The sequence below is a fragment of the Thunnus thynnus genome, chromosome 16 (genome assembly GCF_963924715.1).
Source record: "Thunnus thynnus chromosome 16, fThuThy2.1, whole genome shotgun sequence".
NCBI lineage: Eukaryota > Metazoa > Chordata > Actinopteri > Scombriformes > Scombridae > Thunnus > Thunnus thynnus.
In genome coordinates this window covers 14770832-14794142 of record NC_089532.1, presented here as the reverse complement: position 1 = coordinate 14794142, position 23311 = coordinate 14770832, and the positions used below count along the sequence as shown (strand labels likewise).

Sequence of the window (23311 nt, the reverse complement as noted above, 5' to 3'; positions counted from 1 at the left end):
TAAAGCTGTCAAATAAATGTAGTGGAGTAGAAAGTACAATATTTCCCTCTGAAATGTAGTAGAGTGGAAGTATAAAGTAGCATCAAATAGAAATACTCAAGTAAAGTACAAAATTGTACTTTGAGTAAATACTTTTCACTAACATCAATATTGGTTGTAAGTCTGTCTAACACCCTCACAATAACGCTGCCTCCTCTTTTTTCCAGGTACAACACTGCCCTCCTGCGGTAATGTACACATACTACAGCCGGGAAAGAACACACGTCTGTCGCTGCCAGGCTAGAGGCTATCGCAGGCAGCAGAAAGTGCATCCACGGCAGCAGTAAGTTGGACGTTTACATCGAAAATAATCGTTTTCAAATATGAACTTCATCTTTCTTTTCTTTTTTTTTTTTTTTTTTTTAGCAAAGCATGAGTTGTGGTATGCAGCCGCTGCGGACATATTATGACAGCTTGTTGTGGCTCGGACTCAGTCACATGGTGTGTGTGTGTGTGTGTGTGTGTGTGTGTGTGTGTGTGTGTGTGTGTGTGTGTGTGCGTGCGTGCGTGTATGTGTGTGTGGCGTGTGGATGGTCAGTCGTGAAAGCCACATCAGTGTGTACAGACCGCTACAGGCGTGTTAACCAGACATCTACAGTGTGTGGCCACAGTTTCAACGAGACCTGCCAACATTGGAGATCCCAGTCTCACTATGCCTCATAAGAGCAAAAAAGAAAAGGTAAAGTAGTTTATTTTAGTGGAAGTATTTATTTCATAACAGACAGATCATATTATTTATGTTGCATTTAACTTTTTTTTTACTGATTCATCTCTCTGTAGGAATCCTCCAAAACTGGAAGATCTAAAAAATCTGGAAGTAAAAATGGGCCTGCAGATGACCAAGATGTAAGTATTTTTGAACTTTTCACTGTCCAGAGAGGACTTCACCATTGGCTCTATAAAAAAAAATCATAATACATATAAGAAAGACATTATATGCAAGTACATAAAAACATAAACAAAGATGCACTGAATGTGACTACTATGATTATTGTTAGGATACCACAATAAAAATACCATAAAGTAAGGTCAGTGTAAACTACATTATTAAGTTATTATATATATTTTTATTGAAGCTATCTTCACTGTTATGCTGTTTTAGAGAGTGTGTTTATTTTGGATTTATTGATGTTGTTGTTTTTAGTGTTAGTCAGTGACAAGCTTATTAGCCTGGGGATTGAAGTTCACTGGAAACTTCTTTTCAGAAACTGTGATGTTAAGTACAAATGCTTCTCCTGTCCTCTACAGCTCCAACACACATTAAACACATCACATGCACATGCAAGGATATTCCACAAATTTGCATTAATCCTTAAATTTGTTGCGCTACCTTAACTTTAACAATTGCTTTTGCTCATGCTTTCTATGACCAGTTATTGACAAGTTCAGTAGGAACATACTATTTATCCATTTGTTTTTAAATTTAATAACCTTTTGTCCTCATGAAATGCAGGCAAAGTTTCTCATGTGACATTACAGCATGATCTTATGACTTTATTCTCTCTGAAAATACTTGCATTCAACCCCTAGTTTTCCCACTTCTGAGTATAATACTAGACATTGTAGCTGCTATTTTTGTCCTCATTATTTCTGACGTACATCAGTGATGTTGAGTATGGCAGTGCACTGAGGTTGGAAGAGGTCTGATTGATTGACTGCTGGACCTGCTGTTTGTCCCTATTGACAGCTTTATCAGCTCCATCTAAGCTCAATTATTCTGTCCACTGAGGTCCATCACAAACTCTGTCAACAGATGTAATAACAGTACACCATTGTCTGTGATCAGGTTCCCGCACTGAGAATCACCTGATCTGATTCGGAAAGGAACTTAACCCTTAACCACAACACCCTCACCCCCTCTCCTCACCTCTTGTCTCCTCTCCTCTCGTCATGTCTCGTCTCCTCTCAACTCGTCTCCTCTCCTCTCGTCTCCTCTCCTCTCCTCTAGACTCCATACTGACACTTGAGTAGAATGATTCCTATACCATTTCCTTTGAGGCAGGAACTACCTTGTCCTACCCTGCTCCAGTAACGGGAGCCCTTCCTCTGCAATTCTTGTTTCTGCAGGGCTCCAATAAGAAAGTGCCTCCCGCAACTCAGCTGATGAGGGTAAAGCAGCCGGGGTCACACTCGGCTGTGAAGAGGGAGAAGAGGTTCAGCACTTCCTCTTTCCCCCTCAATGCTAACAGAGAGCTACAGAAACTACCTGCACTAGCAGGTATGCCTCCCTCAGTGTACAGTGTCTCTATTTGGAGCTTTCTCTCTTTTCTTCTCAGCTTTCTTACTCCGCTTCACTTTCCTCTTCTGTAATACCTCATATACATAGATAGGCTTTTGCTCTTCTCCTGGAAAATGCTAGATGACCTTTATCTAAGATTGCATGTTTGGCCTATATGGATGAAGGGAATCATATTAACAATTCATAGCCTTGGTGGATCCTCATACCCACCTTTTTAACCTTGAGGTCTTTGCACACTACATAATTTATAGCTAAGCAGACTGCCCATCAGCTTTATCTGTAATGCAAATGATGTGCAATCAGCTGCATCTCCAGCCTTACCTGGAAGAAACAGATATTTCCCCTGGAGGGCTCGCTCATGTAAGATAACTCTGACTCAGACTGAATGGACAGGAACGGCCAGGGAATCTGGGCCATCCAATAATACCTTGAAACATAAGGCCAAATCGAATATAAACTTTAAAGTCTGACATCTTTTTGAGCATTCATGAGCAACACTTCAACCTGTACTGCACTTAGCGGAACATAACATTCTGACTGAATGATATGGATGACTATGATGGGAGAGTCTGACTTGTTTCCGAGTTATTTTAGTAATCACCAATCAGCAAACTATAATTATAGTTAGCAAGCTGGTCCCTCTGTCAGTGTTTTAATTTACTGTATTGATTCACTCTATTAGTACATAACACACTGATGCTGATTCTGAGACAAGACAGCAAGGTTGAGGTTTGAACATTTACATCAATCTTTCATGGCTTCTTTGTTTACACACAGCATTACAGGCAGGATCTGGCCTAAGTGGTTTCCTGTAAACTATACCAAGCTATGCTTTGTTCTCATACCTGGATGACACTATGGAGAAACAATAGAGGCGTACAGCCCCAAGAATTTGCATGTTTGAGGGAGACATGGCTATAGTTGGCAATGTGTGACAATTAATAATGAAAAGTTTTTGATTGTCTGTTTATTTTTTCTTCTTGTATGTTAAAAAAATATTCTATTTCTGTGAGTGTTAGGACAAAGCTCGGAGGGATAAGATAATAATCTCCTTGACCCCTCAGTTGACAGTAGTGACCTGAGGAAACATGCATGAGCAGGCAGAGACTTAAATATAATCACACATTACACTCTTGACAGTTCAAGAACTGCTCTGTGATTTTAGGCCTAACAGCTTGCTTAGACACCCACATGCTCATTACAGGTTAATGACGGACGTAGTATGTTGCAGTTAATATCTTTCTAATCTTTTTTTGTAACATATCTGAACAGCAGCTCATCAGAAAGATCTTTAATCGGGACATTTTGCATGTGCATCCTGGGACTAGTGACATTAAATCTTTATTTTATATAATTTATTCATTTTTAAATTTTCAAAACAGGTTACAGTGTAATATCCATGACACTTGTTATGTTTGTGGAAAGATGGTCTGTTGATATATGATAAAAACCTCAATTAAAAACATATTATCTCATAAAAAAACAACTATAGTTTAGGGCCAAGTGTAAGAGTCACAGTTATATTCAGTTATAGTACCCTTAGCTTTAGAAACAGGTAGATTTAATGTTCTCCCTGCAGAAGAAATGCTGTGTTTGTTTTGTAGTTTAGGCAAGATCATTTTATCTTTTATTGCACATTATATAATAATTTAATGGCTATACGTTGTAATCAAATTACTATCTCTGCTGATTTCTTCTGGCTGGGTGATTATGAAAGACTTGATTTGTGTTTTAGGGAACCTGTTTTGTGGCACAATTTATTTGAAGAGCTTGGGAGAGGAGAGAAATGTCTGCAATGTAATGTTATAAATGACAAATATTGTTTCACCCTTTATCCACAGTATATATGGAGTCCATGTGGGCTTGAAACATGTGTGTGTACGACACAAATAGGCAAATGCAACTACGCTAGTTCATCAAAATATATAAACAACATCTCACTTAATACCACTGGAATCTCAAATCAGGGTGTAGACAGAAAAAAGGGAAACACAACGATATTTATGACTGGATTTTATGTGTAGTTACAAGAGCCGTCCATTTTTACACAGGCTTTAAAGTATCTTTTTCTCTGTATCACTGTGTGTATGTGTGTGTACAAGGGAGAGGAGGAATCATACGTCTATAAATGTTGGTTTAACAGTATAAAGAAATGTTACTAATGTCTTGATTAGGGAGCACATGTAGGACATTTTAGTTCTCTTTTTTGTCTTTAATAACAAGTGATCAAAGCTTATTTGTAACCTGTCGGTGAGGACAAAATTTTGTCAGTAGGTCAACTCTGTATGTCTGGTGGAAGAAGAAGTAAACAGTATTTTATTCCAAGTGTTAGTAAAACATTTAGTGATGGTCTTGTGTTACAGCTATCTGTCACAGATGTCACTGCCTGTGCTGCCATCTTCTGGTTGAAAATGGGAAGTGCTGTTGTTTCCTTTGCTGTTGCAGTCATCTTTAAACTTTTTTTTTTTAATATGATGCCTAGCTTTTTTATGTGATTAACAGTGTTGCATAAGACAGACATTGTGTAAAGCATAAGGCTGGTGTTATTTTATATTTTGTCTTGTTGTGAACAAACCCCATGAAATGACCAAAACCAGCAATGTAGACTATTGATCCGTCTCTTCTGTCTCCCCTACCCTGTCTGTGGCACTCAGCCCATTGATTTCTATTGTAGACATGTTTTTTGATTTTTTTTAAAGCTGGTAATTTCCTAAAACAGGTTGGCACTTTTACCAAAGTTTTATTCAAACAGAAGGATGTAGTGCATTTTGTTGAGGACCATTTTCAGCTGCTCATTAATAGGTACGCTAATAAGTACTTGCAGGAGCAGGTTGTTGTATGTGGAACAGACTCAAATTAACTACAAAGCCTGTGTTCATGGAAATAAAGGCGCATGTCTCCTAGTGCAATGTAATAGTTTTAGGACAGTGAAGCTCTACAGCACAGAGGAAAAAATTGCCTTTGGCTACTATGCAAGCAATACTTAGTAGGATCATTTAATTGTTGCTTTTGGTTTTTTCATGGGATTTGTTTACATTAAGGAAAATACAGAATATTGCCAGCCTTATCCTTAACCAGGGATTCTTCTTTTGGTATTTGTTAGCATATTATAATGAACATCTAGAGGGAGTCCAGGGGCATTTTTGAAGCTGTACACACTCCTACTTAGTCTGTCCAACCAGTAAGCAGTAAGTGGCAGCTTTCAGAAAATACCGCCGCCCGTTGTCATGGCTGTGGAATGTAATGGCACCTCTTGGAGAAGCTTTGGCCCCTCAGTGAGATAATGCAAAGAGTGAGAACTGCTTAGTGGTACACTTGGCCTTCCTCTCCTCTCCTCTCCTCTCCTTTCCTTTCCTCTCTCCTTGATGCACCTCTGAGGCAGTCAGACCAGGATGTGGTGCTTATTTAGAAGTAATTTCATGTGCAGGACAACAGTAACATAACATACTTTAGAGCCTTTTTGGTGGACTCTTAATTAATTAATCAGAAAACAGAATTGGTAAACTGCACAGTCCCTTTGTTACAAAATAACTGTGAAATTACTGTGAAAATGGAGCTATGAACCCCACTGTTATGAAAAATCTGGTCAGCCTCGCGGTGTAAATGTGGTTTCACTTTGTGTCTAAATCACATGAAATGGGAGAAAGCTACTTCATTATGTAAAGATGAAATGCAGATTATTCATTTTTCAGCATGGAGTATTAGATATGCTGGTGTACAAAGTCGCAAAATAATTATTCAGCGCAGAGTTAGTCACAATTTAGTTGACAATCACTAACTTTTAGGATTTAAAATGTGATGAAGTATGATATTCCTCTTGTATGATACCTAAATTCTTAAATATTTTTTAAACAGATGTTGGAGTCAGTAGATTAACACTTTGAGAGGCAATGAATGCTGCTTGGAGCTGCAGCAGCTTCCTGCGTTGTGTGCCCATGCATTTGATTTTCTGCCCTCTCGCTTTCATTTCCTGTTTACAGCTAATTTTGCTAAGCACACATACATTACTCAGAAGAACATAATGCAGAAAAATCTGCCATTGCTCCGAATAGTATGTGAGTCATTAAACCCGCTTACAGGATACATGTGAAGTCACTGAAGGTGGTGGATTTTGTTTTTCATTGAAAAATACAAAGTGTGCAACTATCTATTGTATGTGTTTTTCATTTCATTTTCTGCATAGTATTAGTGTGAGTAAACAACTGAAAAGGAAATTCTGGCAGTGCATTTGATTTCACATTTGTTTTTTTTTTAATATTAAGTATGACACGACACGTTAGATTGACATGTTTCTTTCATCTTGTGTTGTGAACAATCTCAACACAGCTTCCACTGAATTTCTTTGACTTCTCTTGCTGGAGAGAGCATTGGAGTTTGAGTCCTGTCCTCAGCTCCTCGTGTGGTTTCTTCTTGTCTCCTTCTGTTCGTCATTGAATCCAAAGATTTGAGGCCCCCTCTGACCCTCTGCTCCACATCCCTTTGATAAAGAACCAAGCAGAGATGACAGGAGGAAACAATGAAAGACTTTGAAGATTCAGCCAGGGCATCTCTCTAGGCACACTCAGAGTAAGTTATTTCCAGCTGCTTATTCTAAATCAGATTATGCTGAAAACCCTGCTAATGGTTAAACTGTGGAATAGACTTAAGTCAATCTGATCTAAGATCTGTAGCCTCGCAGAGCGTCACCAGAGACTAGTGAGTGGGGAGGAGGAGCCGGACCAAAATTCCAATGGATGTCCCTCCCCCGTGCATCATCTCAGCCAATCGGCTTCCCCCTCTCTCAGCAGCCTTTGCCCCTATTGCGCCAGAGTGGTCTGAGCTCAGCCAATCAACTGGCTCCTTCACTGCTTACATCACTAACTAGCCAGTTCCCTCCAGCAGCAGAGAGCTTCATTTTCTGATCTGCTTTTGTGCTAAAATGGAGGCTGGCCTCTCGCCCTGAGTGGATCGCCTTCCTGGTTGAGGTTTAGATGTTGACATGCAATAAAGCTGGAGACAGGATGGTTGTGGATGCACCTAATTCCAATGGGCCTTTTCAGCCGGTGGCTCTTATGCACTTCAGAGGTACGTAAGGACAAATTATTCTTCCTGTATTGTCCTAGGGAATTAAGGGAGAGAGAGAGGGAGAGAGAGAGAGAGAGCTGTATGTTGCTGTGCTCCTGTTCCCCTCCACTGGTTACTGCTTGGTTAGTCAGCATTCATACGTTTGAGAGGAAGATCATTGTTTCTGCAGATTGGGAAGCAGCTCTATTGTATTTGAAAGGGAACTGAGCAATGGTTATTTATAAGGCTTGTGTGCATTGCTGTGAGACACGGGAGCTACATAAAAATCTGGTTTTACTAGCTAGCTGCTCTCTCTGCCCATCCCCCCGCCAACCTAGTGATGTCAAAGGAAGTGAGGTCATAGCCTAGGGAAGGGTCTTCTCCTCAGTTTTTCATGTGTTTGACTGTAATTTAGTGTATATTTATTTGTGCATACTGTTATTCATTGTAATCCTTGAGGAAAAGCTTAAGAGACATCAAATATTGTCTTTTTTTTAACCTCCTCCTTGCTGTGCTCAACTGTTCTACCCGGCACAGCATTTTTGTCACAGTCTAGTTCATCTGGGCACAAAGTGGTGTGTAAGCTGTAGACAGCCACTGCTCTGCAGCAGGCAGCAGACCCCTTCTTCCACCTCCCCACCCTGTTGCCCACATGTGAGCGACATGCTAAGGCACCTTCAGGAGACGACTAACAAGACGTTTCTCAAAACCTTAGATATAAATATATACACCATTCACAAGGGCATATCTTTCTCAACAAAGCAGTCAATATGACCAGAGCCATCTTTGTCAGAGCAGAGCAGCAATGTTTTCGGATTACAACATCGGGCTCTGCCTCTTAATGTGTGTACAATGTACTCAGTCATGTTTGAAAGGCCCAGCCTGTTACCACTGTACTCCGTTGCAGCCCAGCGTTAGATGAAGCCTCGGGCAATTATTGATTACACTCTATTGAGCCACACAAGCGACTGCCTTGAATGACAACTCAGTGTTGGGGAACAATCAGACTCTCTCTGCCTCTTTCTCTTTCCTCTCTTTGTGTGTCTCTATCATTACGACCCAGTTCATAATAAAAAAATATATATATTTATATATATAATTATATAATGAAGCTTCAGATCCCACTGTGTCCTCAGTATGTTTTAGGTGCATTCTTGCCTGTGTTTAGAGCTGCTTACATGTAACCAGAAGTCTTTGGGAGACAAAATGTGTCACCAAAGATGCATTTTAAGTGTGAGCACGGGCCTCTGATTCTGTCTGTGTCCTTTAGATGCAAGACATGAGCTTAATAACAAGCACCGCAAAGCATTTCTCGCCATTATTACTCACACGGGAGCCTCCAGCTATGAATGTTTCTCAAGTGTGGTAATGATGCATACAATTTGAAAACAACACAGATTATGATTCAGGAACTGTACTCTACAGTACTGTGTATATCCTGGATGCATTCACAGGTGTTGCTCACAGTCCAACACTGTTTTTTGTTTTTTTTTTCTTTACAGAATGTGGCCAAACTAGTTACAGTTTCTCATATGCCATTAAAACTGAAACACACTGTCCCTCCACATAACTATAAATAGTATCAGTCGATGTTTACATTGATCATAACATTCTGTCAATACAGCAGATTGCCAAACCAGTCCTAACTCCAGACTAGCAGCTGCTCATCTGACCCATTTACAGAGGAAAAAGTAGATACTGTGGTTCCAATGTGACTCCAGTTATTTATTATTTTCGTTTTTAACATTGGGCATTAAGATAAATCTTTCTCTGTTCTCAAGAAGAGACGATACTTGTGTGTGCGCGCGCGCATGCTTGTTCATTTCCTAAGGCGTCGATGAGTTACATTAATAGAAGTCACATTGTGGTTAACATCAATTTTGGGATCACAACACTGGGCCTTTATCTGTTACACAACAACCCGCTGGGTATTTTAGGACTGTACAGAAACTTTATAACACAGGCAGACAGACTTATGTAATAGGAGCAACGCAAGTCTGACACGGTCAGGGGTGCAAGGCATGGCAACACATTCCAGTGCAGCTTCACGTCCCACTGCAACCAGCACAAATTAGAAAATGTGTTAAACCTTACGCCAAGGAGAGCGATAGTTCACTGAAAGAGTTTGGTGTTGAAAGATGATTTAAATGAACATCTAATCAATCAATCTAATCTTTCTTCTGACTGTTTCTGTCTCTTCCAGTCTTCTGGGTTTACACTGGTGCACCTCAGTTGACCCGGGGTGTTTCTCTGCGTGCTCTGTCGGCTTCGGAAAACAATTCTCAGCTGTTTTGAGTTTTTAGACTACATAATATAATGATAAATGTCTTGGATGACAATCTCTCTCTTATGTGTTTTTAATCAGGAGCGCTGGCACTTGTAGTGTTTTTATGTTGTGACAGCGCTGTTGGCCGCCAAATCTTTATGGAAATGGCCAATAATGGCGGCTCACACTTACCCTCTCTCCCTTGGAATTCCCAACCTCTCACTGTCATCAAGATAAATTGGCCGACTTGAAACTGACACTGCAGAAGTGTGTGAGTGTGTGCGTGTCCCAGCCAAGCCTCCATTATGTCTGAATAGGATATCTCTCTTCTTACCTAGAATCTGCCTATTTTGCAAGAATGTCGTGTGTATGTGTGTGTGTGTGTGTGTGTGTGTGTGTGTGTGTGTGTGTGTGTGTGTGTGCGCGCTCTCCTCTAGTCTATCCCATGGCCTTTGTCACACTTTGTGGACATTCACAGAAATTAGGGCATGAGCGAATAGGACCAGCCGCCTATTATTTCCCTAACATTGTCTGTTTTTTCCTTACTGCACACCTGCACGACTGAATTGGTTGATGTATTTGTGTCCAGTTTTTTATTTGTTCATTATTTTCATTCTGATAACACAAGGCAGAAGGCAGCAACATAACGCAACGAGTAACGTGGCTTTATATACTTTTTTTTTTAATTCATACAGCATGTTAGTGATGCTTTGTTTTTCCTTAATAAATTGTCTATTATTTTTGCTTTTTCCACATTTGAATTATGCCACATTCATAAAACACTTTGTCTTACAGTCTGATTTGGTTATCTCACTAATCAGAATCGTACTGCCCAAAGGTTACAGCAGTCATGGAAGTGGAATGGGATTCCTTTAATTTTTTTTCCCCTTTGACGTATATGTCACATAAATATCTGATCTAATTCGGTTCACCCATGGCGTCAACGTCCTCATCATGTGTAGACAGGCTCCGGGCCTCAGTGCCAGCACATTGTTAATGCCACACCCTATACTGAGATTAGTAATTACAGGGTATAGGAAACACAGCTTTTGCTGCACTGGTATGATTTGTTGAGGTTTAACACCGTAGATGGTGGATATGCTGCTGTACATGTTTTTCATGTAAGGATGTGAATTTGCTTACTGCATGACCTCACGTCCTTCTATTGTAACTATGAATATCCATCCTATTCTTTATATAGAAGAGAATTACATTTCAAACGTTACCTGTTCATAGGAGGCGGTTCTGGTTACATAAATACAGCAAAATCTAAATAAAAGACTGCTGTTGGCGTCATCTATATGCGTGTGTGTAGGCAGTGATTGCTAGAAAATCTGACCCTCATCATACACAGGACTCACCAAGAGAGACACTAATGAAAGCCTGAACATCTAAATAACCACATTTAAGTCTGTTTTATTGGTGCATTGTAAATCACGAGCGAGAGCATCTTGATCTGACAGACCTCTTATCTATGACGCACGCAGCTGCTTTTGTCAGTTAAATTAACCCACACGTGAATTTAGTGAAGGAATATTTTGACTGATTAGGAATTTGCCTAACTTATTACAGCTCCAGCAGAGAATCAAATGCTGGTCAGTCAGTCAGTGATGGTAGAAGCAATTCTACCTGAAGGTTATCAAAAGTTTCCTAAAGGTGTAGAGCTTTTCAGATCATCTTTAAAAAACATGTCTGTTCTTTTATCGAGGATTACCTAATCTATAATATTATATGTGTAAAGGGAGGGAGAGGCTACTGTGAAATGCATTTTTAATAATGAATGTTAAAGCATGCTTCCTGTGATTTTCTGTCACGTATATACCGTTATGTCAGATGTCACATCTATGTTAAAAATAGCCAAAGTTGCAAAACTCGAGGTGAATGTATGTAAAATGCTCACTGCAAGTCACAATCTCAGTCCTGCTCTGAACATTTACAAAGTTACTTCTACTTCCCTTTTGAACTGACACCAGATTGTTTGTGCGTCCCCACAAACCGTCCTTTGATAGCCTTTGTTGCTAAGGTTGTTCTACATTCTGTTCGCGTTGTCCACTCGCATATTTCAGACTAGGTTTTGGCTCGAACAGATATATTTGAGAAGTTGACATTTTGAGTAAAGAATGTGAAAAGAAGTGAAATTCTCCTGTTATTGTTTGTTTACGTAGTGTCAGGAGCCGGCAGAAGCTGGCCAATCAGAACAGGGTGGGCTCATCAGGAAGGGGGGGGCTTAAACAGGCCTAAAACAGCCTGTTTCAGACAGGCTGAACTGAGGGGCTGCATAAAGGGCCAGTATAAGATAAATAAGGAGTTTTTTTTAACTGTAAATCATGCAAAGATGTACCAGTTGAGCCCCAGAATAAAAATATAGACCTGGAAATGTGCTATCTCATGTTTTTTAAATGTCACAGATGTTTATGTCCTGATTTCATTTCTATTAAATGTAAGTGTGCCATAACAGCCATTTCCAGTGAAGCTAAAGGACATATGTACTATTCCCCTCAAATACGAGTGGCAAAGACAACACTCAACATCACAAGAATAAGAGAAACAAGCTACATCAAAGTTGTGTGACATAACTACATAATTATGGTGCCACTATGTGTTATTACTGCAACACAAGAGCAGGTAGGAATTCAGAGTAACCGAAACAGTTGTGTCCTCTTTGTGTTGTCATGTGTGAAGTGTTGACTCTGGCAAAAGCTGTTTGTTTACAAGCCTGTGCTCGTGAGTGCTCGGGTGGAAATGAGGCGAAACAGGAAGTCCTCAAACCGCCATGGACAAATATAATGACAGACTTAAATAGCTAGGCTTCCTTTAAAAATATACTTTTTTTTTTTCTCAGGGTGCGTGTGTGTGTCAAATAGCTAGACTGTGACCGTTCACCTAGTTCCCAAATCCCTCATCCTCCTCTCCTTCTCCATGCTGTCGTTTCTCCTCCACTCCGCTTTGTTGTTATCCTCCCCCTGGGCTCTAACTATCTCAGCCTTTCTCTCAATGCACTTTAGTCGTCGTGACTCATTTTGCCAGTCTTCATCACTCTCTTGATGCCTTGTATCTCTTTTTCTATTGCATTGCTGTTTTAACTGTCATCCTTGACAGTTAAACCGCCCCCATCCTTTCTCTTGTGACCCCCTCGCTCTTTATTTGATCACCACTATGTAGCCTTGTTCCGCCCTCAACCACCTTTAAGTTGTCCCTGGACTCTCTTATCTCCTTTTCTTCCCTTCACCCAACTCATCTCACTTTGTCCCTCTCTTTCTCTCTCCTTCCTCAGATGTGGCCCCCGCAGAGCAGGAGAAGCTCTTCATCCAGAAGCTACGGCAGTGCTGCGTTCTTTTCGACTTCCTGTCCGACCCGCTGAGTGACCTGAAATGGAAGGAGGTGAAGCGGGCGGCGCTGAGCGAAATGGTGGAGTACATCACCCACAACAGGAATGTCATCACAGAGCCCATCTACCCGGAGGTGGTGCACATGGTCAGTGGGAGCTGGAGGGGTTAAGTTTGCGGTTAAAGCTGGAGATGAGGGTGAAACTTGGGCCGAGAATAGGGGCAGGCTGTAGCTGCGAGACAGAGGTGGTAGGAGGGGAAAAGACAAAGAGAGTTGAGCATGTATTATGGGATTGAGCAGTTAGTTGCTGTCCTAGCTAGTGTTTGTGATCAGGTTTTGATGGGTTTATTTGCTCACAGCAGAAGAAGTGGCCATTCTTGAGTGTTAACGTGACCTTTTTAAAAAAGCTGTTCGGCAATAAGTAATTTTGCTGATGTCATTCAAGTTATTTGTCAAGAATTAAGAGCATAGAGGGGAAAAACATATGAGAGATTTTCCCTCAGTTAGTGAGACCACTCTCCCATTCAAGTGAACTACTACTGTATCTCAGCAACCATTTGATTCAAGATTCCTTTGTTACATCCCATTATACAACCATAAGAGTGTAAAATTCTTGGGTTTCAGCTCCTTGACATTGCAGCAACAATGGCTATAAAATAACAATAGAAATAGCAGCAAAAACAGCACTAAAAAAATACTGGGTTGCCATGACATTTTGTACATCCAGTACATTCACAGTTCCCAGACAAATTATCCCTTTGGCAATCCCCTGACTTTTCCTCTACCACCGAAATGACAACTATTGAACAGATGCTGTGAAATTTTGTACATGGACATTCATGACAAACTTAACTTTTCATCGTGTCCAATATTTTGGTTTATGACCAAATACTTATAAAACTAAAGACATTTCCACCAGTCTCAACTGTACTTTGTGTTAATTAGCATGTGTTGGTAGCATGCTAGCACACTAAGAACATGGTAAACATTTTACTTGCAATACATTGTGAGCATGTTAGCTTGCTGACTTTAGCATTTAGCTCAAAACACCACTGTGTCTCACAGTACAGCCTTACAGAGCTGCTAGCATGGCTCTATAGTCTCATTTCTTCACTGCATTGCCAATTGATTCAACATACAAACTGTTAATGAATGCTTTTATATTTTTAGTTGGACTTTCCAAGGAAGGGCTTTCCCCTTGCACAAGGGATGTACTGCATTTTACATTTTCAGCAGAAACAACAGTGCGTTGTTTGGAATTAATAGAAAAATTACTTTGATTTACAGCCTCTAGACTTCACTAACAGAGCATTCAAGCAAAACGAGATTATCACGACGACAGATGTCCTGTTTACCATCTCATCCCAATCTTAAACGTGCAGAGATACAGAAGTGGAACATAATGAAAACACTATAGTCTGAGTAAGATACTCTTCCTTCCCAAGTCGCCACTAATACTGAGCTATTTTTTCATCAGCAAAGCCAACAGCAGAATTGCTATAATCATGGTTATGACATTTCCATTTACGGTTTCCATTGTTGAGTTAATGCGCAGTCATCTTCACAGCCTGTTCTGGGTTGAAGTGCAGCACAGCCCGTACGGGCTATCTACCTTGTAGCCTGTCTTTTACAAACAAGGCTCCCAGTGTTTTAGTAGGCCACCTGCACTGTCCCATGATCTGCCTGGCAGGGAACAGCAACCCACAGGGGAGTCAGTTGACACTGTGAGAGACCAGAAACACAACACACTTGGATTATTGTGGGCCAAACCCTTGGAGGCCAGTTACAAGGACAAAGTTAACATTAACCTAAAAAGGAAACATATTTTAGAATACCTAAGATAGGACATTATAAAAGTTACATTTATTCTGGACTGTGGTGCCAAGCTTCTCTAAGAAAATAAAATAATTTAAATAAAAGAAATCATTAATCCTTCCTCCTCATGTAACAGCAGGCCCAGGAACTGAATAAATTAGCTGCACTCCTCATAAAATACCAGCATTTATAATTAGCCTTTAAGCAAACTTTACACATGCACTTCCATCTACTGTATAGCTGCATCTGGCTGGCAAAGACATGTCACACAAGGAGGCTGTTGCTGTTGTGGATCACAAGGGTTTTTCTAAATCAGTGTGCATAATGTGAGCAAAGTGGAATGAAATGAAACAGAGTTATTGATTTCTTTTGTCATCTGTCTTACTTAAAATGCTATCCTGTACAAAATTAAAGGGTAACCTCTTGATGTGGTTTCACTGTTGGTTTAACCTTTTGTCACGATGGTAAACATTTATTCACAAGTGGGGAAACTTCACCTTGACAGGAAGTCAGAAGTCTTGCTGTATGTTTCATGCAAATCTGTTGTAGCCTCTTCTGGCAGTTTTTTTCAAATCTATATTAGATGTTTCAGTAACTTAAAGTCAAAGTTCAGGCTGAGGCCAAACCAAGCAACAAAAGGAAGTTGGTTTAAATAACGTGCCGTCCAGTGGAATAAACATTCACAGTATCATTTTCACTTCTCTTTTGCAGTTTGCAGTGAATATGTTCAGAACATTGCCTCCATCGTCCAACCCCACTGGAGCGGAGTTTGATCCAGAAGAGGATGAGCCAACACTTGAAGCTGCATGGCCACACCTCCAGGTTGCTATTTTTAATCTTTAATCATCTGCAAAACCACTAAAAAAAATAACAACAGAAGTGCATACAACAGCATGTCTGTATCGGCTTGAAAACTCTGTATTTGGTGTTGGAGAGTTTGTGAATGACCTGAACATTGAGCAACACTAAACATCACTTTATCCTAATTTTCCTTGAACTCCTTCCCAGCACTTATCCCTTTTGTTTTTCTTTCGTTTGCCTCTGTTGCAGCTCGTCTATGAATTTTTCCTTAGGTTTTTAGAATCGCCCGACTTTCAGCCTAACATAGCGAAGAAATACATTGACCAGAAATTTGTTATGCAGGTAAGAAAAGAATATTTATTTTTTTCATTCTGAAAGGTCAAAAGACAAAATTACAAGACACAATCTGCGTTGTGACTTGCATTAATATTGTAACATGTCATATTTCTTGCATTGAAGCTCCTAGAACTATTTGACAGTGAAGATCCCAGAGAGAGAGACTTCCTTAAAACTACCCTCCACAGGATCTATGGAAAGTTTCTGGGGCTGAGAGCGTACATCAGAAAACAGATCAATAACATTTTCTATAGGTCAGTGCTCTTTTACCACTGTTCTGAATACCTTTTGGTTTCACTTTCAACCAGTTCCTTAAGACAGATGGTCAGCATATTGTATTGCCACTAAAACAAGTCTCTGTTTGTTCTTACAGGTTTATCTACGAGACAGAGCACCATAATGGTATAGCTGAACTACTGGAAATACTTGGAAGGTATGGTGCTTAGTTAAAGTTACAAGGTTTAGTGAATGCAGTTGTAATGTCCTTGTAGCTTTTATAATCTTTCATTTCTACTAATCGACATATCATTTCACAAAAGTATAAACCACAAAACTTAACATTTCATTTTTGTCCTAAATGTGTAAAAAATCCATTACCAGCTATTGAATTCCAGACATTTTTCAGATGTTCTAATAGTTTGTTTTATTTCACAGCATAATCAATGGATTTGCCTTACCACTAAAAGAAGAGCACAAGATTTTCCTGTTGAAGGTTTTATTGCCTCTGCACAAAGTCAAATCACTCAGTGTCTACCATCCACAGGTAAAGTGTGTGTATATTATATTATGGTATACTTAAATTAAAATAATTTTGAACTGAGTAGCTGTGTGGAGCACAAAATATAACACATAAATTATTAAATAGTTACTTTTTTTTAAAAAAAAAAGTATTTAAATATTCTTGTCCAAACCTGCTTTAAGTGCAACCCCTCCTCTTTTCATGAGAGCAGCAGGTCAATCTGCAGGTTTTGTCAAAAACTGGTGTTACATGTTCCAGCTAGTCTGCCCCTCAGGCATCCCACATCCCCCGCTGTGTTAACTTTAATTTGTTCATGTGTAAATTCAAATCCTTTTGACAGTTTAATGATTGTATTTGTTTATGCTTTTTGCAGCTGGCCTACTGCGTGGTGCAGTTTTTGGAAAAGGACAGCACTCTAACTGAGCCGGTATGTCAAATAAAAACATGGGAGACTAATTTCCATTTCTTTGCATAATAATACTTGTTTAAACTCCTTATGAGGCTCGAATGAATTTACATTTTGAAGTTTGCTTCGTTTTACAAGGTTATAAGTTGGTATCCTCATTGATAACTTATTCTACATTATCATTATCTTCACCGTCACAACAGGTGGTAATGGCTCTTCTAAAGTACTGGCCAAAGACTCACAGTCCCAAGGAAGTGATGTTCCTCAACGAGCTGGAGGAGATTCTGGATGTCATCGAGCCCTCTGAGTTCGTTAAGGTGCAGGAGCCTCTCTTCAGACAGCTGGCCAAGTGTGTGTCCAGCCCGCACTTCCAGGTAACTGACGGGTGATCAGTGTTACCTTCATTACTCAGGGAATAAGCTATGACTGAGCTGACTGAGGTGTATGTTTTATGTAGGTGGCAGAGAGAGCTCTGTACTACTGGAACAACGAGTACATCATGAGTCTGATCAGCGACAACGCAGCAAAGATTCTGCCGATTATGTTCCCCGCTCTGTATCGCAACTCAAAGACCCACTGGAACAAGTGAGATACTAAAGTGTTACACCTCCACACAGGATGTACTAATATCCTTAAATGTTCTGTATTTCACCCCGCATGTAACACCAGTCTGACAAAATGCCTAACAAAATAGCTCACATAGTGATCTCTGGAGTGTGCGTGTAGATGTTTGAGTCACAGAACGTACTCTTCCTGCACGTCACTTAAGCCCTTCAGTAGACATAATTATTATAAAGAATATTAAAAGTCTGTGTATAATAATTTGTTATGCGGCTCATGTTTATACACGATTTTTTTTTAAAAATGCTGCTTTTAGTGCACAGTGCAAGATTGGATAGAAAATAAAGGTCACAACCAGTAGTTCATATCTTTATATTTTCATAATCATTTTGTCAGTTAGAAACTTGAAAGTATTTGCCAAGTGTCAAGCATTTTTTTTTAAATTTATTATCCATCTCTGATATTAATTTAGGTTTGTTGCTGGGGGCAAAACTGGCCTTTATTTTAATGTTGCTTGTGTCTGTAAAGATTTGACTCTTGACCGACTTCTGCTTTTGTGTGTGTTTGTGTGTGTGTGTGTGTGTTCACAGGACCATCCACGGCCTCATTTACAACGCTCTGAAGCTTTTCATGGAGATGAATCAGAAGCTCTTTGATGATTGCACACAGCAGTTCAGGGCCGAGAAAAACAAGTAGGCACCACACAGACTCTTCTCCCACTCAATTAATCTTTTTTAAAAAAAAAAAAGTCTGAGTGATGCACAATTTCCATCAGCCTTCACATTGAAGCTGAATGAGTGTTGGACACATGAATGACACAAGGTTTGGTGCTTTGCTCAACAGAGAGAAGGCAAAGTCAAAAGAACGTGAAGAGGCTTGGATTAAGATCGAGAACCTCGCCAAATCAAATCCACAGGTGAGTAGTGTGTGCAGTCGTTTAAACACATCTGTTTTCCCCTTACTACTAAAGTGTGCGTGTGTTTATGTGTGTGTGTGTGGAGGCCTTTATGTGTATTTGTCATGCCCTTTCCATCTTATCCTGTTCTGGTTTGCTTATACTCTTACCCATTCATTCTCAAACTAAGTTGTGTTTTCAAAATTAGACACTGCTGGTAAAGATGGAAAGATCTTGATGAGTGCTCTAAAAATGTGCTTACTTGTGGTGAATGGTGTCTGTAAAGGAACGGGATCTCCAGAGGTCTTTGATTCATTTAAAGAGTAACTACACCCAGGTTAAAAATCCTGCTTCTGAAATTAATGCTCTCTCCCCTCGCCAGAAGGGATTTTAGCATTGCACTGTATCACAATATTACATAATTGTTTTGTATGGTCAAATCGGCAAAAGACTACACTTAAAAAACCAACAAACTTAAATTTTTAATCCAAAAAGATCAGTGCAATCATGTTAATGTGTCATAAGATTTTAGTTGCTCTTTAATTCATAATATAGTGTCTCCAACACCTGGTGATCTCTTTATCATTTGGCATCAAAGTGGCTATTTCATAATCCACACAACTTCCAATAAATTTTCAATTGGTGTTGAACATGTTTCCAAATCACCCCAACTAAAGCATATTAAACTGATAACAGCAGTAGATCAGAGTGCTTGTTGTAATTCCCACAGAGCCTCTTGATTCATTCTTCTTTGCATGCGACTGAAAGTCTTTTCTCCATCCTTTTGTGTTTTTTTTGTTTTTTGTTTTTGTTTCCCTTTCTTTTCAACATAGTTCTCTATGTATGTTGATTCCTCTGACCTCAATAGTCCTGTAGCAATGGAGACGGATGTTCCTTTGATAGAAGATGTTCAGAGGTTAAAAAAGACAGTTGAGGAGGGCGCGACTCAGGTAAACCTGACTTCTCTCTGTCTCTATCCATCTTTCCTCTTATAATCATTCTATATAGTCATATATTTGCCTGTTAGCTTGCAACTTCTGCTAATTGAAACAGTAATTATTATCACTGTATTATTTCTGTTAAAGTCTTTGTTTTAGTGTATTTTTTTCTTACGATTATAGCCTTCTAGTTCAAAAAACAATGCAGGAACAAATCTGTTTGTGGACTGAACACTGGAATCAAGGGCTTTCTTATTTTTTGTGCTTGCCTTCTTTTGCATGTTGTCTAAGTAGTGCAGGACATGTGATGTTCTGTATTTAATTTAAGGTTGTTGTTTTGCACCAGTTTTGATGTATTTGTCAAGGTATGGCTGGCTCAGTACGCCATGCTTTAACTCGTTTAGTCTTGGTTTTCCTCTGTACATTGATATAGAATTTGATGTATGTAATTGAATTGTGTTGTGCCTCTGTCACAAAGATATGATCAGAACAGGGACTATGTGACATGATGACAAAACATGATAGCATGTAATGTTATAATTAAGCCTTACATTCTCCTTTTGTCTCTCCTCGCCATCTGACAGTTGCAGCATGACCAGCGGAAAGAGCGGCCTATGGTGCGACGCAAATCTGAGTTGCCTCAGGATATCTACACCACAAAAGCCTTGGAGTCCCACCGCAGAGCTGAAGACATGTTGACCACCCACGATGGACTCTAGGTCCCACGACCTGCCGGCTCTTGGTTCAACTGCCCCTCCTACCCTCAACAGCCATGGACATCCTTTTAGCCCGGGCGCCAGAATTAAACTGGTGACCCATGTTGGGCTCTCCATCCTTCTTCCCACCATCCGTTTACCCAGAATCCTTAGTTCTTCTCCATTCCTGCTGCCCTGACCTTATCATCAGTGCAGCACACTGGGCTTATGACCAGTGCAGAAGCCCTGTATTCACCTCCCTAAGATTTCTGCTTTCTCAGGTTATTTTTTTTTTTTTTTTTTTTTTTTTTTTTTTTGGAGAGGGGCGGGAGTGTGTTTGTGTGTCTTTTAGCCTTTGCCACATTCAGTGTGTTCTCCCATTATTTTCTGCATCAGTTCTTCTCAGCCTCCTTTTTCCTTCCATCCCCTCATGCGCTCACTGTAAATGTGGAACCCGGGACTAAGGACGCCACAGCGCTGGTTCCTTCATTCCTTCTTGCATACATGTTCACAAAGGATTGGGACATGGAAACATAGGCACTGACTGACTCACTGTCTAAGGATCCTCTTTTGGTCTCTGCTTGGTTTTCTTTTCTGTCAAAGGGAACAAAAACAGAACCTGTTGGTCAAACGAAAGACAAGACTTTCCTGTCATCTGTTGTATGTATTTTCTTTTTTTTCCCTTTTTTTTTTTTTTTTTTTGCTCAATCTAACGGACATCTTGTCAGTGCCAAGACTGTTGTGTTCTTCTATGTTTATTTGTTTCATGGGTATGTATCTGTGACTTTAACAGGGACACTTGCCTTTTGTTTTTGCTGACTGGTGTTTGAAAGATTTGTTGTTTTTTTTCATTTAGCACACTTAAGACCAAACTGAGGCCTGTCCTTAGCCTTGCAATGTCCAGGAAGACAGCGAGGAAAGGGGAAGTTGTCCTGTGGACATCTGTCACTTTCCGTTTTATTGTTTTGTGCCATATGCCGCTCTTTTATATGCTTGCTTCCTTACGTTCACTGGCAATATTTGAAAACCAGACCATAGTGATGCCTAGAAAGTTCAAACAATGGTACTTACTGTATTTGAGTTTAGCAGATGATGGAAGAACCTGAATGAAAGTTGTTGCAGTAGCAATATCCTGAGATGTATAAAAGAGTTGTGAGTCCTCAGTTGCACATAAAAGCTGCATATTGAATAGAGAGAGGTCAGCACAGCTGTGGGATGTTCAAGGTGAGTGGTGGGTTTTATATATACTGTATATATACAGTATATACTGTATAATGAATAGGGATGGTTGTCTTTGTAAAGGATCTTTTTTTTTTTACTATGTTCAATGGAAGAGACAGATCTGTACTGTCACACAGCTCCACTTACTGTTTGGTTTTAGAAGCCGTTGCTAAGTTAGGACTTGCTCATTATGTTGCTTTTTTAAGAGCTTGAAGGTGGTATTGTATGCTATAAAGATCTTGAATCATAAGTAATTAAAAATAGAATTAATTTATTATTAAACATAAGCTAGTAACCTCAGTAGCTATTAATGAATGGACATCAAATGACAAATGATTAATACACAAAATTACTTGATGAGAACTACCAAAAACAAAAATCACTTCCTCAAACTTTAAAGGTGTTGCTACCATTCCTGATTTCAGTTGTGTGGTTTGCAGATTGTGTGTGTTCATGATAGGTTGGAAAAATATCTTCCAGTCAGTACCATTGTTTAAACTGAGGAGGTCTGCTAGAGTTCTTCATATTTGATGTGCTGTATTTCTTTGTCTTGTCCCTGGAGGTTAGTAGCGTGGATGTCAGGTTTCGGAGGGGTTTTTTCCCTGGCCATTCAGAATGCCCAACGCTGAAACAGACTGGTATCAAATGGCCACAAAAATGCCAGATGCTGAAAATAAACTGACATTGTGACTTGGCTTGTTAATTGTATTAATACTGTATTTGCTTGAATGCAAAAAGATGTAAATTAAAACTACCATGTTAAACATGTACCTTTTACCCTGGAGGAATGCCATTCACCAAACTGATTTATTTCTGTTGTCGAGGTCATTGCATTTAGAAAACAGTCCTGCTTGTTTGGAAAGATGTTTTATGGATTTTTTGAGTTTGAGTCAGAGCTGTTTGAGGTTTATTTTAGTGCTGATAAACAAGTCATCCATGATAACGAGAGATGATTTAAAAAATTATTTGGTGGCTTGTTCTCATTCTGCAGGATCTTTGCAGATCTTTTCATTTTAACATATTATTTCCAAAAACATGATAACTTAAAGTGTCCTTTTGTATGTGACCTGTACTATATGATTCATTTAATATTGTATATATGATTTACCTTGTTTCATGTAGTGTTATATATCTAGATTAATTTTGTACAAATTGTCCCTCCTGTACAGAATAAAACATCAATAGCAAGTGAAAGAAGTCGATCTGGCACATACCGTCTTATTTTCCCTTTTTGTGCTGTTCTTTCAGCAACACAAGGATTTAGAAAATGAATATTTTTAATGTTGAAATCTGCAAAGTTTCCTCCCTCCTCTAAATAACTGACACATGTTCATGCCTGTTGTGTGCTCCTATCACTGTCTTAAGTGGTGTACAACTATAAAGAATGGATAAAGAGATTATTTGTATATTTTCAACTATGCATCCATCTTGGCTTTACTTTACTGAAAGGGCACACATCATAAGTTACTCAGTACATGTGTACCACAGTATAAATACTACAGTCCATTTTCTGAAACAAGAATAAAAAGAGGCTCGTATTAGCTATGAGGGTATTTTATAACAAACAGAAGTTGCAGCTGTCAGAATGGTGTGACAGTTGGGTCATATTTGTCTTTTAAATATGTCTAATGCACTTTTGGTAGTATTAAGTAGCCACTTTGGCAGTGTGCTGTTTTGAACACAAGGGGGAGCCAGATATCTGGGACTGGACGTAAAGTAACAATCCATTTGGATCTGCAGATAATCTCAATTATCTGATTAATGAATGCAACAACAAACAGCAACAACAAAATTATCACCTTTATCTCAACCTATAGCTAAACTGTACATGATAATCTGCCCTCACATACACATACAAAAGGATAATAAACTAAGCTCAAATGTGGAATACTGCAATGAAAATTTTGCAATTCCAGAAACTACAATGAAACTAATGGTAGAGTGATATTTCATAGCTAAATGGACATTTTCTATCAGAAATAACCTGTTC

At 39.4% G+C, this 23311-nt stretch overlaps 1 protein-coding gene and 1 long non-coding RNA gene across 11 annotated transcripts in view; one reads left to right on the top strand and one right to left on the bottom strand.

Annotated features, from left to right (window-relative positions):
* Nucleotides 1-230: 230 nt before the first annotated feature.
* ppp2r5ca (protein phosphatase 2, regulatory subunit B', gamma a) lies at nucleotides 231-22859 on the top strand. 6 transcript variants are annotated; one of them, XM_067613554.1, is made up of 17 exons: nucleotides 231-322; nucleotides 406-718; nucleotides 820-885; nucleotides 2107-2257; nucleotides 12862-13061; nucleotides 15441-15551; nucleotides 15780-15872; nucleotides 15990-16120; nucleotides 16240-16299; nucleotides 16521-16629; nucleotides 16979-17032; nucleotides 17215-17385; nucleotides 17469-17596; nucleotides 18163-18264; nucleotides 18416-18488; nucleotides 19301-19417; nucleotides 19990-22859. In XM_067613554.1, exons 2-17 carry the CDS (start codon nucleotides 692-694, stop codon nucleotides 20122-20124), a joined length of 1728 nt encoding a protein of 575 aa, XP_067469655.1. In that variant the 5' UTR covers nucleotides 231-322; nucleotides 406-691; the 3' UTR covers nucleotides 20125-22859. The 6 variants fall into 6 exon arrangements, with proteins under 6 accessions (XP_067469655.1, XP_067469656.1, XP_067469659.1 ...); XM_067613555.1 differs by having other exon boundaries at nucleotides 251-322; nucleotides 578-718; XM_067613558.1 differs by having other exon boundaries at nucleotides 268-718; nucleotides 19336-19417; nucleotides 19990-20129.
* The window catches only part of LOC137199332 (uncharacterized), a 34951-nt gene continuing 18192 nt past the window's right edge, over nucleotides 6553-23311 (bottom strand). For 2 of the 5 annotated variants that reach the window (XR_010931766.1, XR_010931770.1), the window contains one exon: nucleotides 13165-14636. This is a non-coding gene — a long non-coding RNA (uncharacterized lncRNA). The other 3 variants (XR_010931767.1, XR_010931768.1, XR_010931769.1) reach the window with 3 other exon arrangements.